Source organism: Lipophrys pholis (assembly GCF_963383615.2).
Source record: "Lipophrys pholis genome assembly, chromosome: 15".
Classification (NCBI taxonomy): Eukaryota; Metazoa; Chordata; class Actinopteri; order Blenniiformes; family Blenniidae; genus Lipophrys; species Lipophrys pholis.
This window is the reverse complement of record NC_137642.1, coordinates 26,227,206-26,244,404: the sequence shown is the minus strand read 5'-3', so window position 1 is coordinate 26,244,404 and position 17,199 is coordinate 26,227,206. Positions and strand designations below refer to the sequence as shown.

General features: G+C 42.7%; 2 protein-coding genes across 2 annotated transcripts; one reads left to right on the top strand and one right to left on the bottom strand.

The window, feature by feature from the left end:
* Positions 1 to 280: 280 nt before the first annotated feature.
* On the bottom strand, positions 281 to 6,726 carry LOC308120403 (uncharacterized protein). Its single transcript, XM_080481008.1, has 3 exons — positions 6,458 to 6,726; positions 2,827 to 3,114; positions 281 to 1,886 (listed from the first exon to the last, which is right to left on the bottom strand). The coding sequence occupies exons 1-3, from the start codon at positions 6,627 to 6,629 to the stop codon at positions 322 to 324; spliced, it is 2,025 nt and encodes a 674-aa protein (XP_080337134.1). The 5' UTR covers positions 6,630 to 6,726; the 3' UTR covers positions 281 to 321.
* Positions 6,727 to 7,380: 654 nt separating this feature from the next.
* napba (N-ethylmaleimide-sensitive factor attachment protein, beta a) lies at positions 7,381 to 17,085 on the top strand. Its single transcript, XM_080481310.1, has 10 exons — positions 7,381 to 7,611; positions 11,997 to 12,076; positions 12,464 to 12,580; positions 13,767 to 13,813; positions 13,908 to 13,985; positions 14,064 to 14,119; positions 14,626 to 14,710; positions 15,418 to 15,522; positions 15,647 to 15,715; positions 16,115 to 17,085. Exons 1-10 carry the CDS (start codon positions 7,514 to 7,516, stop codon positions 16,265 to 16,267), a joined length of 888 nt encoding a protein of 295 aa, XP_080337436.1. The 5' UTR covers positions 7,381 to 7,513; the 3' UTR covers positions 16,268 to 17,085.
* The last annotated feature ends 114 nt before the right edge of the window (positions 17,086 to 17,199 follow it).

Below are 17,199 nucleotides of genomic sequence, written 5' to 3'. Positions count from 1 at the left end.
AGCTGTTTATCCCTGAATAAATTAATTAATTAAATTGGGAGAAATGTGAAACTTACATCTGGCAACATAGAATAATAAATATCCTCATTGGAATTTGATGATGAATTTAATGTTCACTGTTTTGCACCGTTACACCAAGAGAAATTCTTGTGCATTCTCATGCAGGCAAAAAGTTTTTTTTCTGCAACATGAAACGAGTGAAAAGATGAACTGAACTGAACTGAACTGACTTCTTCATGTTCAATATTAAACGAACAATGAATAATAAAAACAACCAATTGGATTTATATCAATCTTTTATTTCAACACAAATGAACACATTTATTTGAACCTTCTCACTGGTGATTTCGGGCTCATCTCCGTGTGAGTTCTCATGTGGCGCAGCAATGAGCCACGTTCATTAAAACTTTTCCTACATGTTTCACAAGAATATGGCTTCTCACCTGTGTGAGTTCTTCTGTGGATCAATAAATAACTCTGTTGTCTGAAACTTTTCCCGCACGTTTCACAAGAATACGGCTTCTCACCTGTGTGGGTTCTCTTGTGGCCCAACAAGTGACTCTGTCGCCTGAAGCTTTTACCACATGTGTCACAAGAGTATGGCTTCTCACCTGTGTGCGTTCTCATGTGATCCAACATATGACCCTGTGTCCTGAAATTTGCCCCACATGTTTCACAAGGATACGGCTTCTCACCCGTGTGAGTTCTCATGTGGATCAACATATTACTATGTCGGCTGAAACTTTTACCACAGATTTCACAAAGTTTTTTCTTCTTATCGGCGACGGTTCTTAAGGTCTGATTTAATTTACATTTCTTACGGACAATTTCACCAGCTGTTTCCTCGCAAAGAACTTTTTCACCTACAGCCTGCTGCTCGGACTCAGGAACCTCGTCCACACGGTCACCAAGAACTAGGATGGATTTTTTCTGCTCTACACTTCTAGTTGATTCTGAGCCCAGATGTTTTGTCACATGGTGGACTTCAGAGTCATGAGGGAGGAACTGCTCAGTGTCCGGTTCTTCTTCTGGTTCACTCAGGGAACTTTGCTCCTCAACAGAAGGAACCCTAAAGGAACCACTTTCAACCTTCAGTAGAAGCTGCTCTCCCTCCTGACTGGTAACGGGTTCCTGCTGCTCCTCAAACTGTGAAGGTTCTGGTTCTTCTGGTTCCTCTTTGATCTGTTGAGGTTCTGGTTCTTCTGGTTCCTCTTTAATTCGTGGAGGTTTTGGTTTTTCTGGTTCCTCTTTGATCTGTGGAGGTTCTGGTTCTTCTGGTTCCTCTTTGACCTGTGGAGGTTCTGGTTCCTCTTTGATCTGTGGAGGTTCTGGGTCTTGTGGTTCCTCTTTGACCTGTGGAGGTTCTGGTTCTTCTGGTTCCTCTTTGATCTGTGGAGGTTCTGGTTCTTCTGGATCCTCTTTGACCTGTGGAGGTTCTGGTTCCTCTTTGATCTGTGGAGGTTCTGGTTCTTCTGGTTCCTCTTTGACCTGTGGAGGTTCTGGTTCTTCTGGTTTCTCTTTGATCTGTGGAGGTTCTGGTTCCTCTTTGATCTGTGGATGTTCTGGTTCTTCTGGTTCCTCTTTGACCTGTGGAGGTTCTGGTTCCTCTTTGATCGGTGGAGGTTTTGGTTCTTCTGGTTCCTCTTTGACCTGTGGAGGTTCGGGTTCTTCTGGTTCCTCTTTGACCTGTGGAGGTTCTGGTTCCTCTTTGATCGGTGGAGGTTTTGGTTCTTCTGGTTCCTCTTTGACCTGTGGAGGTTCTGGTTCTTCTGGTTCCTCTGGTTCCTCTTTGACCTGTGGAGGTTCTGGTTCTTGTTGCTCTCTACATTGGTTGGTTTCCTGGTTGAAGAGCTGCTCCTCCCTGCAGTCACGGTGCTGGTGGAGCTCTGGAGAGACAAAAAAGTACCAGATGAAAGCTTAGTTACATTACTTCTACAGCTCCACCTGTGCCTCATGTGGTGAGATTGAAAACTTTCCACATTCCACTTTATCTTCTCTCATTTTCACACAAGGTTTACACTATGTTCCCGGCAACCACGATTCAGGCCACCATGGACAAAAGGGGGTGGACGTGAGACAACACAGGGGGACGGGTTGGGCAAACGTAACAGGTGGTGATTGAACTTGGAGGTGGTCCGTAGTGGGACGGGAGGCTTGTGTATTTCCCGGCATCCCGCGGTATTTTCACGTTTTGTCACGTTCTGTTACGTTTAGTGCGCGTTCTATCACAGTTGCTTCACGTATAATCACGTCGCGCCGCGCTTCGTCACGCTTCGGTGTATGCTAGCCGTTTCATCACATTGAATCGCGGGCTCGTCCCGGCATGTGACGGTTTGTGGACCTGACGCGTTGTGTTCTACTCCGGTCTGCCGCGGCGCGCACGATCTGAGAGGAAGTATATAAAAGCCGGGCCCGGGAGGGGAGTTCCATTCGAGTCTGAGCAATCAGCGACAGAACACCGTCTACAAGCGCTGCCGCCGAAAAAGAAATCAAGAGGTATGAATGCACCCAGCAAAAGTCTCAGGATACAATGATTGCCTTCACTTTCGGTGGCCCTTTGGGGCTTAAATGTACTTCAAAATGGCCCGACGTCCACGTTTCAGCCGTAGAAAGCCTTGTCAGAACGTGAAAAACGTGCCAGACCTTCCTCAGAACGCGAGAGACGTGAAGGGTCCCACCAGGACGTGACGGGCCTTGAGGGAACGTGCTCGCATCCGTGACAGACCGCGGGATGAACCGTAGTACGCCTTAGCAGCCACTCCCCCCCCCCCCACGGTGAGAAAACTTGTGAAGACGAGATTACGAAGAAAAAAATGGGCAAAATACCTGTTCTGTGGAGCTTGATTTGAGGGTTCCAGATGTTATCCAGCATCCTGCGCTGACGATCCATCTCCTCCTCAATGGTTTGTTGAAACACGGTGAAGATTTCTCCGGCGGCAGCAGTCAGTCGCTGGGTGGTCCAGTCTCTCACAGGGTCGTGGGAATCGTCACGTTCTCCATCAGTAGCAGTCTCCTCAACACCACCCTCCTCCTCTTTAATGTGTGGAGCTTCATGTTCCTCCTGCTCCACACCGGAGCTCGTCTTCTGGTGACCAACGTGTCGCTGTGGACTCTCTGGAGGGAAACAAGACCAAAGTCACTGATGTGATGACGGATGAGACGGGGACGGGCCGCATTTAAAATACAAATATTGAGAAACAACAATTCAGCTCATTTCAGTGAAACTGACAGTAGCTGTGGGGTTTCAAGAATAAAGGAGAAACCTAGATGTGTTAGCGTGTTCTGGTTTGATGCAGAAAAGAATCTCAGAAGATCTTCTTGGTCTTGAAGGGAAGGCAAATAATATCCTGAACTGAGCTGCAACGCTGCTCTAAGTTTGAATAACAGACAGGGGAGAGTCTCAACTACAAAACTACTGATATGGACGATAAAACTAGAATACGGACCGCGGGTCGTACCACTACGGGTCGTACCACTACGGGTCGTACCACTACGGGTCGTACCACTACGGGTCGTACCACTACGGGTCGTACCACTACGGGTCGTACCACTACGGGTCGTACCACTACGGGTCGTACCACTACGCAGCCGCCATGTTTGTTTACAACTGGATGAGCAGGAGGGAGTGGGGGAGAGGTGCAGTAACAGGCTCTGTAGCCTCCATCACTCTCTGCAGGAGGGATTAGCGACCGTGAAAGAATCTTTCCACCTTGGGAGCCGGATACAGTGCATCCGAACACTGGTGCCGTGTAAACGGACCCCCCCTAAAAGTGATACACTCGTATTCGTGTAAACGGGGCCTCAGACTCATGCCAGGAACAAACCCATAAGCAAGACTTTTGAACGTCTACGCGGGACGGAATCCAACTTGCTCGACTCGGAGGGTTGATGACTCCGCTGGACGCTACGGGCCGCCACATTGGGACATATCGGAAACACTATGGAGACACGAGGACTCAAGGCCGAGGGGATTGTGCTCGGCCTGACCGAAAACAATTGTTATCAGGAAGTGACTTCCCCCAGACAGCCGGTCGCCGAGGCTGGTTTGTTTATCTACATTCTGCTTCATGCTTGTGTAGAAGGACGCTCTGTCCCTCCTCCTTATCTTCTCAACCCCCCCCCCGCTCCACCTGGAACTTCGTCTCTGAATCAGAACTATCTGAGGTCGTCTCACACCTCCCCTTCCCACAGAACGGCAGCATGGAGACGTGGCGACGAGCCTCGTGCGACTGTGTGCACGACGCCCGGCGGCTGGCGTTGTTCACCTGGACAGTCGTGTGAACCGGAACATTCCATTGTGGAAGATACAACTCCCGTCATTGAGCATGAGAAAAACACTTGAAAAGACATTCCTGCATAGTAACATAATAATTAGTGCAGTCAATCGATTAAAGTTTTTTACTAATTAATCGCACAATTTTGTGCGATTAATTGCGATTAATCGCATTGTTTTTCTACTGAAGCTTTTAATGGATATTTATTCAGGGAATCAATGTCAACTCAACACACAGAGACTATATTCAAATTCAAAGACTATTTTTATAATATACTTCAGGAACAGTGGGTACTTAGATATATGTAACTCAATACTCTCTATACACTGTATTCACTCGATAGCTGTAAATAAAGTTATGCTGAGGAGACGGATCACTTCTACAGGCTAGTTTGGACAATTCTTAGCAATTATCAATATATAAAAATGGTTAAATATTACAGATTGTTAATTTTAACATCCATACTTAAAGAAACAATATTTCCCATTTCCACATAAGACAGTGCAGTATCGCTGATTACTATGGTGTCCTCGTCGGACCAATCTGAAGAAAAACCACGATTTGAATGTGAAAATAATAAGATCCTAATCTGAAAACATTAAAACCTGCAACCGATGAAATAACACCGACATTTAAAAAAAATACATATTTTGGAGTGAACAATGAAAATAAAGGATTTTATCAAAAGGATTCCAGAGCTGAATCAAAATGATATCTAAGTAAAAAAAAAAAATTTTTTTAAATTCATACACTTATTTTTATTTTGAATTAAGTGTTTTTAATTTTTAAAAATTGAAGATCAAACCTTGGACATTCAGTTTCTAAATTATTTTTTTCAATCAATTTTATTTATTTTTTTCAAATGAACGAACCTTTTGGCCTGGATCCATGTGAGCATCATGACTAGATAGATAGATAGATAGATAGATAGATAGATAGATAGATAGATAGATAGATAGATAGATAGATAGATAGATAGATAGATAGATAGATAGATAGATAGATAGATAGATAGATAGATAAGCTTATGCGCACACACACATTTGAAAGCTATATGTGTGATACATATGTATATGTGTGAATATTTTATATATACATATAGGTATATATAAGTCTTCTATATTAGATAACATTCTTACTGTTATATTTACATAAATAATACTTTATTACATAAAGATAATTATAATATATAACTATCAAATATTGGAGAAGGGGTAGGATTTGATAAGTTTTGAAGTATATTTTCTCTATATATAAAGTTTCCTATGTTTTATCTCTTATCAGGCATCATGTCACCTCCTCTTCTTGGAATGCTGGCTGGCTGGTCACGGTGCCAGGTCACGTCTCATCCTGTCAGGATGCCTGGAGGGCAGAGGAAACCCCCTTAAGTGAAGCCAGACGGTACGTTATGAGCATCGTTTATTATAAGTATGTAAATTGTGTGTGTGTGTGTGTGTGTGTGTGTGTGTGTGTGTGTGTGTGTGTGTGTGTGTGTGTGTGTGTGTGTGTGTGTGGTCCTTCTGGACGGACGTGTGGGACCAGGATCCTTTGTTCTGGTAGAGTACGCAGACTGGAAGCCGGCTTCTCTCGCCCCGACTCATGCCATCAGTCTGGGATTCCATGTTAAAACATTTTCAACCAAACAAGGAAGCATCGCGGAAGAAAGTTCTTTTTCACGCTCTTCATCGCCGGCTGAAGTCCCTTCAGTTTACTTCTTCTAATTAAACATAGATTATATATTTTTTGTGGAACTATTATTTCACATTACATATTTACTAACATGAGAATGGTGTATATATTTTTGGATATGTGTGTATAGGAATATTGGATATGTATGTGATTGCACAAAATGTATTAAATGTCACATGATTGAAATGAATAAATTAAAATAAAGTCCTAATTTTATTGTTTTGGTGAAGTTTTATTTCAACACAACTGAGTAAAATAAAATCGATCAGTTTCTCAATTTATACATATATTAATATGTATTATTAAGTCTTTGACAAAGTATTTCAGCATGAAATCACCTACTTTTCATGTGTGGACATTCGGGGAGTTTTTGATTATTCTAGTTAAACTTCCTGTCTTTGCTGGATCAGAACCGCAGCAGCTTCAAAAGAAAAGCAGCGACCCTCCAGAAGTCACACTCATGTACTCATGTGTTCGTTCTGACTTTTCCAAACCTGTTCTGTGGAACTCGATGTGAAGTTTCCCGTTGAATTCCAAGAATGTGAGTTGACGGTCAATCTCCTCCTGGTACCGGACGACAGTTTGTTGAAACACGGTGGATATTTCTCCGGCAGCAGCGGTTAGTCGCCGGTTGATAAAATCCCTCAAAGCCTGAAGTGACGTCATTGTTGCTGCAGGAGACTCGACATTTCCTCCGTGGGACTAGAGAACCCAGCGGAGTCCGACAAGCTCCTAAACGGTTCTCCTTCTCCTCCTTCGAGGTTTAGTTTGTTCCGATAGGAAAGACAGAGGAGGGGGGAAAAAAAAGGCAAAATGCGAGGAAACGGCGCCCCCATGTGGCAGTCGAGGTACAGCGCGTCACACCGCCTTCACCATAGACGTTATGAAGGATTAGACGCCTCGTCACGTGCTGGAGAGTGGTGCAGCGTCGCCGCCATATTAGATGGGGCATCTCGCTCTTGGATAGAGTCGGTGAACGGGAGTTCACGCAGAACGAGCAGCTGTGGCCGTGTTTTGTTTACAAAAGTTTACAAAGCATTTTGTGGTACCGATCCAGTGTAAGTGATTATGGATTAAGAAAAGGAATGCAAATGTAAGTGTTTCAGTGAAAAGTAAATACATTAATAAATTAAAGAAAAAATAAATTAATAATTGAAAAATAGCAAATAAATAAAAAGGGAGAAAATACAAATTACAACGTTAATACATTCCTTTGAAATAGCAAATCCAAGATCACCTGTTAAAAAATTGATAAGGAATAAAACATTACCAATGATTTAATATAATTTTATTATTGTTCATCCTTGTTGGCTGTGGTGGCAGCTGCGGCCAGCAGGGGGCGCCATCAAGCCGTCTTCCCCCCCCTCTCTCTCTCTCTCGCTCTCTCTCTCTGCGTCCTCTCAGCATCATCACCAGCACAGAGCCTGTCCCTCCTCTTCCACCTCTCTTCCTCTCCTCCGTCTCCTCCGTCCACTGCGGAACAGCTCGGGCCTGCTCTCCTCCTCCTCCTCCTCCTCCTCCAGCTCCTCCAGCTCCTCCATCACTCCATCATGGACAACACCGGGAAAGAGAAGGAGGCCATGCAGCTGATGGCTGAAGCCGACAAGAAGGTCAAAGCGTCCGGATCCTTCCTCGGAGGGATGTTCGGGTAACGAGCTGCTGTCATTCCGTCTGTTTACCACGGTGCCTGTTTTTCTACAGGATGGGAGGGTTCCTGCACGCACAGGCCCCTTAAACACTCTTAATTCATTTATTTATTTATTTTTTACTGTACTGTTAGTGCGCCTGTTTTATTCTGCGAAATGCGCCACCGGCGCGTCTGATGCGCAGTCACATCCAGCCCTGCGTCTTTCACCAAAACATCCAACATCCAGGGTCACTGCAGCGCCTTCGCTCTTCTGACGTGTTGCCAAAAACACGGGCTGTCACGGCAGATTATGTCTCGTGGCCTGACGCGGGGGTGGGAAGTCGGGAGGGGGGGGGGGGGGGGGGGGGGGTTACGGAGCCGTGTGAGGCCGGGAAACAGTGCGAGGAGGCCGCTCAGGAGGCACCCGTGGTTCGGTGATGGAGCTGTGTGTGTGTGTGTGTGTGTGTGTGTGTGTGTGTGTGTGTGTGTGTGTGTGTGTGTGTGTGTGTGTGTGTGTGTGTGTGTGTGTGTGTGTGTGTGTGTGTGTGTGTGTGTGTGTGTGTGTGTGTGTGTGTGTGGGAGGGGTAGATGTTTACAAAGAAAATGGATGCATATTAAAAAGATAGATAGATAGATAGATAGATAGATAGATAGATAGATAGATAGATAGATAGATAGATAGATAGATAGATGATTTGACCCAACACTTTATGTTTGCTATCTTTTGTGAATATATCATTTATATCATGATAATAAATAAGAATTAAGTCTATTAATTGTTCTCTTAAATTAGATCAAAAGTAATTAAATTATTGCAAATCTTAATGGAGGTTAATTGAAATAATTAAGATTCAACTTTCATGATTTTATCGATAAGATTATACTTCATTGTCAAACTCAGAGACAGCACTAAAGTAGAATACAAAACTGTGGAGAAGATAAAATATGAAGTATTAAATATTGAAAGGCAAGACTGGCGAGTACAAAATATAGGTGTAACCGTTGCTGACCATATGTAAGAAACTTAACATTTACATGGATGTGTTATAAGAGAAATCCAGTGGGTCTTATATTTCAGCTGTTTAAAGTGAATACTGTTTAGGAATTAACACTCAATGCCAGATATATCGATCACAGGTCACACGGATGCACTTAAAGGTCAGGGGTTACAGTTAATAATATAAAAGGTAATTATCCTGAGGCCCTAAATCTTAAAATCTTGATTATCTACCTTTTGTATCTGATTGATCCTGTGAAATAATTTACCGGCTCATCAAATAACTAATTGTTTTGTCTAAAAAGGATCTTACTTTTGTCCCCAAATGCTTTGTCATAATCACACATGAGTCATGCTCACATTTATGAAGCTGAATTCTAGTTTCCCACTAAGTGATTAAAGAGGGAAATCATTGTCATTTTAGTTTAGTTTACTGATCATTTCAGTGATGATTAGGGATGTCCCGATATTGGTGATTTGTGAGTGATCGGGGATCGGCAAATCCAGCCGATCTAAAAAAAACAACAACAAAAAAAAAACGCGGTCCACAACGTCCCCTAATAACCAGAACAATCAGAGACTAGAAGCTCCGGTCGAGCTGCAGAAGCTAGAAGCAGGTGGAGCGGGGCCATAAACCTATAAAACTAGAATTATACATTGTGATTTATGTGTTTATGTGCGGAAATCTACTTCTAAATCTCTATGTGGTCCGTCTTCTTCTGCTTTTTTAGTGTGTTTGGTGAGTCACAGCGCCCCTAAAGGCCTGGCATGTGTACTACATGCCCTGAAGCCTCGTGTGGAGCCGTGTTCATAGTGAGGTGTGGACGGAGGTTTTTTGGAAGCAGGCCAGGGAGGAAAAAAGATTGTTTTTCGTCGTGTGGATGTTCCCTCAGTTTACAACAACAACTAAAGATTAAGAGAAGAATTTTGATTCAATCAGTGAGTTTTATAATAATTTCTAGGTAAACAAAGCTTCTGCCAATAGTGCTTTTAGCTTCAGACATCCTAGTCGCTCCAAAATTAGACTATCGAGTATATTTGCAATAGCAATGTGAGTATCGGATCGGGAAAGTATCGGTATCGGCCGATACTCAATTCTGAAAAATCGGATCGGTATCGGGGGCAGAAAAGTGTGATCGGGACATTCCTAGTTATGATGTTGATAAACGTTAAGTCTCGTGAGCACAAGAGTCGCGCTTTGAGACGTTTTCTCTCTTCGAGTGACATAAATGCATTTGTTGCACGAAGCACGATGGATTTGACAGGTTTTCATGTGATCCTCATAAGAGAAAACGCTGAGTTGTGGACTGGACGGTTGTGGTTGTCAGTTGCTGCTCCGCCTCCTTCGCCGCCTGCTGCAGGTCCTTCCTCTCCTCCACCTGGTTGTTGTTATGATATTTCACACGTTGACGAGATGAAATCGCTTCATCCAGCCTGACATTAGCCTGTAATGTCCTGGAAACTGAGAGTTGAACTGGGTCACATCAGTGTTTCCCACATGAGCATCAGCATGTTTATTTAACGATCCTCGTCTTCTTCAGCCTGTAAAGCTGCACGGATCAGTTACTGGATATCAAACAACTTTTATGATTCCTGTGGTTTACCTTTTCTGCTCTTTTACACACACTGGTGGTTTTATGGATGAATGTTAAATGCCAGTGAAGGAATTTATGCTTCTGTTGTCAACAGTAGACACTCTGGTGCCTCTTTCCTTAAATTCTTTTTTTTTTATGTTTTCCAACAAAATGAAGCAAAATTCAGCCAAAGAAATAAATCTGGGAGCTACGAACATCAACCACTCCAAAAAAAAGTCACATTTTAGATAAACTATCATTCCTAAGGTTTGTGTTTGGTTTTTTTCCACAAAAATTATGTAAATTAGTGTGAAAAAAGCAAACCAAAGTCACGTATTGTAAATTATATATACCGTATATTTCCCAATAGAGGAGCACCCCCATTTTCCAAAGATGGACTGAAAAATGTTCGCTTTGTTCACACTGATTTACATTATATTTTCTGGGGGGTAAACAAACACAAAGAAGACAAATTACTTACTGTTAATTTGTCTTTATCGGCTTTAAAGATGCACTTCATACACTGAAAAACCTAATGTAAATTATATATACCGTATATCTCCCAATAGAGGAGCACCCCCATTTTCTAAAGATGGACTGAAAAATGTTAGATTTGTTCACACTGATTTACATTATATTTTCTGGGGGGAAACAAATTCAAACAAGACAAATTACTTACTATTAATTAGTCTTTATCGTGCACTTCATACACTGAAAAAACGAAATGTTCAGTCGTGTTTCTGAGACGGACGGGGATAACTTCATTCATGCTCAGAAGTATTTTTTTTTACTCCTGTTTGCAAGAAATAAGCTGCGTAGAGCTTAATTTTTCTTGTTTTTATACTTCTCCCTTGTTTTAATTCTGATTTAATCCAGACAGAAGAATATCCATAGTTTAATCTGGCAGAAAAGGAATCAGTTTTAACTGCACTTCGGTCAAATGGAGCATTTTATAGAGAGATACAACACTTTTTATTCAACTAATGCAGACTATATATACTAGGGTACAATATGTGCCTGGAATAGCACAATGCTCATTTCCGTCCGTTGTCCCACATAAAACCATACAAGGTTACAAACATATAAAATCAATATGGTAAAACAAAGATAATGAAATAATTCTTCCTAAAAATCGACCATAAAGTGCAAATATTAAAGCGCTTATTCAAGTGTGACATAGGTAAAGTGCCATTTTTTTAAATGATATTTTAAAGTGCATGATTGTCCTCATGATCACAAGTTTGGTTGTTGATCAGTTATATCTTGTACTGTTTATTTAAAATCAACAAAAGTGGAGCGTTCTCTGATAACTGGAGATATAGTATTCCAGTTTCTGTGACCTTTAAAAGGAGGAGCACTTTCTAAATTTAATTTCACAATCACCCCCTGGTGGTTTGACCTGGTGTTAGTAAGACTATTCCATATATATATATATAAAATCCCCCAGGGGAAAACTCTTCAACTAGACTCTCGATCTATCTACGAACACTTCAATGAGTTTCTATCCTCTCAAACTGACACAATAATTGATTTAAAGCATCGCTGGGTAACTTGTGAGCGTCCTAACTGACCTTTGTCACGGTTGTTTATATCACAGAGGCACTAATGACTCATCACAAATGAAAAACATCCGATTTAAGCCTCGTATGAGGAAAGACTGTGTTTATGTTGTAAGTCTGCTCCTGCAGGGTTTTTCCCCCCTCAGTCGACCCCCGTGGTCACTTCTTCCACCGGAGGTTAGAGCAGCCGTGCGGCCGTGCGAAAGAGAGGAAGGCCGACAAACAGAAGACCCACTGGTTTGTTTTTGACGGTTTCCTCCTTTGTGTGTGTTTCAGTGGGAACCACAAGGTGGAGGACGCCTGTGAAATTTACGCCAGAGCAGCCAACATGTTCAAGATGGCAAAGAACTGGAGCGGTGGGTGAAAACCCACGGCGGCGTGGCGTACAAACCAGCACAAACACACTCCCACGCAAACGCCCCTCGATCAACCAGCAGCAGCGGGATCTATGTCAGACGCCAGCGTCTGCTCCACATTGGACAGATGTGCCAATAATAGCTCATCTGTGCAGGATTGAGCTGTTTTGGGTGTGTTTTCATGGCTCCGCTGCCTGTTGTGTGTCCACAGTCTGAATCCTGTGCCGCAGAGCGAGGAGCAGTGAAACAGCAGATTCAGCACAACGAGAAAATTTATTTCTGTGTGTGTGTGTGTGTGTGTGTGTGTGTGTGTGTGTGTGTGTGTGTGTGTGTGTGTGTGTGTGTGTGTGTGTGTGTGTGTGTGTGTGTGTGTGTGTGTGTCTCCAGCTGCTGGTAATGCGTTCTGCCAGGCCGCTCGGCTCCACATGCAGCTCCAGAACAAACTGGACTCTGCCACCAGCTTCGTCGACGCCGGCAACGCCTACAAGAAGGCCGACCCACAAGGTGAGCACATCGGTTCGGGTGGGGGCTCTCTCTCTCTCTCTCTCTCTCTCTCTCTCTCTCTCTCTCTCTCGCTCTCTCTCTCTCTCTCTCTCTCTCTCTCTCTCTCTCTCTCTCTCTCTCTAAAGCTTTCTAATGCATTCAAATCATTCCTATATTTTCACTTGGAGAACAATTCTAAAATCATTGCTTCCTATCACATCACATCATCTTTATTTATTGAGGTTAAGTTTAGTTTAATTCATCTTCAATAACTGTATCTGATCTATCTTTAGTCTAGCTTGGTTCATCTCACTATTAACTCATCTTAGATCAACCAAACTTTCTGTGACCAACTATTCACCCGAATTGCATGAAATCTTCAGGGATGATTTGTCATCGTTCAAAGATCAATCGATGATATTTTAGGACATTAACGGCTAACTGTTTCCGAATAAATCTCAACGAACTGCAAAAAAGTGTCCTATACAAAGCGGACGAGAGAGGCACCTCATGGAGAAGATCAAAGGAGATCATCGTCTGTTGCCATGGAGACGCTCCCTCCTCAGTGTTTCACACAGTGATATAGCGACCTGACGTACCTAGGTAGCATCGTTATGAGCTAACGGCTATCATGGTAGCGATGCTGACTCGGTTTAAACAAATATGTCGTTGGCGAAGGTCTGCGCTCTACCGATTGTTCCTCTAGTTTATTTAATGAACTCAGATTTATTTATTTAAATTGACTGGCAATTTATTGAACTTTGAAAAGCCATTAGTCTGGAAATCAGACTGGTCACCTCATATTAGCAGATCTAAAACTGGCTGAAAGAAAAGTGGAAACTAAAACAGGAGAACTATTGAATGTGGTTCTAGTTTTCGCTGCTTTCTTTTCCACCCTGAAACAAGAGACGTTGAACCCAATGCAGACCTGATTAAGGTTATTCGGCGTGAGACGATGAAGTCAGTGTGCCGCTGTGAGCAGGTCTCTTATCGCTGCATTTCACAAGCAGCGTCTTGTAACCGGAAGATTAAAACGAAAGTCCATATCCGCGTCGCGTTGCTTCTCTGGGCTGAATAAGACCCGGCGGGTCGGCGGGTCGGCGGGTCGGCGGGTCGGCGGCCACAGAGGAAGAACGTGAAAATGAAGAACGTTAATTTCTCTCAGAAGATCCTATAACCTGTAACTTTCCTGCTTGTCTCCTTCCAGAGGCCATCAACTGTTTAAATCAGGCTATTGACATCTACACTGACATGGTAAGGCTCTAATTCACACACACAGTGACGGCCATGCGGCCATCTTGGATGTTAATCCGTGTGTGTGTGTGTGTGTGTGTGTGTGTGATTACAGGGTCGGTTCACCATCGCAGCCAAACATCACATCACCATCGCCGAGGTTTACGAGTCCGAGCTGGTGGACATCGAGAAGGTGACAGACTGCCCTCCCATGTCTTTGGTCTTTTCTTTGCGCTGAGTTCGTCCTGATTTACGCGGCGTTTGTTTGCAGGCGATCGCTCACTACGAGCAGGCGGCAGACTACTACAAGGGAGAGGAGTCCAACAGGTTTGAGCTGAACTCGCAAAGATTGGAAGGGGTCGGCAGCTGAAACGTTTCACTGAAGCAGAGGAAAAAATTTTAGTTTTGCTCAAGCAGTGGCTTGAATATTTAATAACTTAAATAAAATGTATAAATGTCTAAATACCGTCACCTTTTTAAACTTAATGGACTTTAAAAAAAAAAAAAAAAAATCTTAAAAATTGGCTGTAATGAATATAAACAACTAGAGTTTGATTATCATCAGTCCAAATGTTCTTTTTATGAGGGACTTTTATGATATTGCGATGAGCAAACATTAAAATCTTTGACATAAACTGTGATCTAAACCACCGTCTGAAGGAATCAAGTAGGAGTCTTTAATAAGTTCATCTCAAGTCTTTTAGGTACAATTACAGGAGGGTTTTTTTCTTTCTTCATGTCCCCTGCTAATGTTTTCTTTTCTTTATAACACATTAAAAATCTTCTATATATATATTTTTGAAGCAGCTTCTTTTCCCTGCATGACGTTTCAGTTCAGCCAACAAATGCCTCCTGAAGGTGGGTCACTACAGCGCTCAGCTGGAGCAGTACCAGAAAGCAATCGAGATCTACGAGCAGGTAACCCTTTTTTTTTTTTACTTTTAATTTTTTGGTGTGGTATTTTCAAACATTATGCATGAACATGTGACATTTGAGGGCCAGGGCGTTTATAAAATTATAAAACTAGAACATGCAAACCTTCTCCCAGCGCCGTTTAATATCGTCTGTTGAGTTCTTTTTGGTGCACATAAAACTTTTGTATAATTTCTCAATGATGTGTTTTGATCTTTTAGATCCATAAGCATCCATAAATGTTTGAATTATAGTTGAATTTTCATAAAGTCAAAGAGTCTTAATTTCTTTCATAATAGAATAAATAAATTAAGAATCTGTAAATATCGATGAAAGTGTTCTATATCTAAACTGTATTTTTAAAACAAATCCTGAAAACTAATTCGATCCCCATTTTTTATTGTGATGTGTGTCTATGATGTGTGTTGAGGTCAAAATAATAACGTGCTTCACACTGAGAAGCATCAAGAAAACAACAACACCATGATGGTTTTTCAAATTAAAAGGCTGTTAATTATATTTTACCTTCAACCAGTGAGGTCAAAGTTTATTTTTAAAATCTGAAATATGCTATTAATATATAATAGCTTTGACATGTTCCTGTGTGTGTGTGTGTGTGTGTGTGTGTGTGTGTGTGTGTGTGTGTGTGTGTGTGTGTGTGTGTGTGTGTGTGTGTGTGTGTGTGTGTGTGTGTGTGTGTGTGTGTTTTTTAGGTTGCAATGAGTACCATGGACAATCCTCTGTTGAAGTACAACGCTAAAGAATATTTCTTCAAGGCGTCACTGTGTCACTTCATAGTGGATGAGCTGAATGCCAAGGTAACACACACACACACACACACACACACACACACACACACACACACACACACACACACACACACACACACACACACACACACACACACACCTGACGCTGAATCTTTGACCTTGTGTGTTTCAGCTGGCCATCGAGAAGTACGAGGAAATGTTTCCAGCCTTCTCAGACTCAAGAGAGCTGAAACTGCTAAAGGTAGTTTCATTTCATTCACTCATTTAAAATGCATACATTTCCTCGTTATTTATGAAGTTAGTACTTTAATTGATCATATGTTCTGCCGATATACGAACTGCTTGGATATATTTAAAACAGATTAACAAACAGCAACAAAATGAAAGTAGAAACGACAAACTTAAACCTCCAAGTCAACAATAAATCAAGTAATTACCCTCCTCTTAACATAAAATCAGCATACACCAATCGGCCATAACATTAAGACCGCTGACAGGTGAAGTAAATGACACTGATTTTCTCTTTCTTATGGCCATAATGTTGGTAGGTGAGATACGTCAGGCAGTTATAATGTTGTGGATGGTTCGGTGTCTTTGCCTTTGTCGAGGAAGTAACCCCTCCGAGTTTTGGCTGTGACAGAAACTCCTAGACGCACACGAGGAGCAGAACAGCGAGGCGTTCACGGAGGCCGTGAAGGACTTCGACTCCGTGTCCCGCCTGGACCAGTGGCTGACCACCATGCTGCTCCGCATCAAGAAGACCATCCAGGGAGACGCCGGGGACCTGAAATAGGCGCGTTGACAAGAAGACGGGGGGAGAGAGGGATTGAGGGAGGGGCGGGGGGTAAAATCAGATCAGGGTGGAGGCGAGAGAAAGATGGAGGGAAGGTTTTGGGGAAAGAGGGAGGGAGTTTACAGTTGTACATATCAGTCTGCATGTGACCCCCCCCCCCCCAATGAGCTAAGCATCACCTTTAAACACCTGTAGACGACCCCGTGTCCCCCGCTCCTGCAGTATCGCTCTTGTAACACTGGACTCAAGTTGTACTTACAGAGAGTGGGAGGAAAACGGCGTGTGTGTGGGCGAGAAAGTGTGCGTGTGCGTGTGTGTGTTTCCACTGTGGTGAGGTTAAATTACGCGACGTGACGGGAAACTTACATGAGATTTAAGGACATGGTACTGAAAAGAGATCAAAAATGTTATTTATGAGATATATATAATATTATTTATTGTTTATTATGGTGCTCAGTGTTACAGTTTGTCTTAATATTTTAGGTATTTAGCCCCCTTTAATAACCTTTACTTCCTCTCCCCACTGGTTCTTCCACCCCCCACCCCCCCCTCCATCATTCTCCTCTCGTCCTCCCCTCACCCCCGTCGAGTCAGTGATATCGCCCATCGTGATTGGTTGGTTCTTTGTTTTCAGGCCACCCGCGCTGACCCCCCCCGGTCACTGCCTTGTTTGTGCATGTCTACTGTCATGGTGATGTAAGTGTTCTCTGTGTCGTGCTAATGTGTGAACAACATACATGTAGCCTGGTATCATTTGTGTGGAATCAGTAAATATGTACCTCAGATGCAGAGTTGAAATAAAAACATTGTCACTCCTGATGTCCGGCTCCTTGTTCCGATTATGCGAATACATACAATATATTCAGTGACATTATCCTGTGACTTCTGCATTCATTCCTGTGTTTTCAAACCAACAATTATACATTGATGGC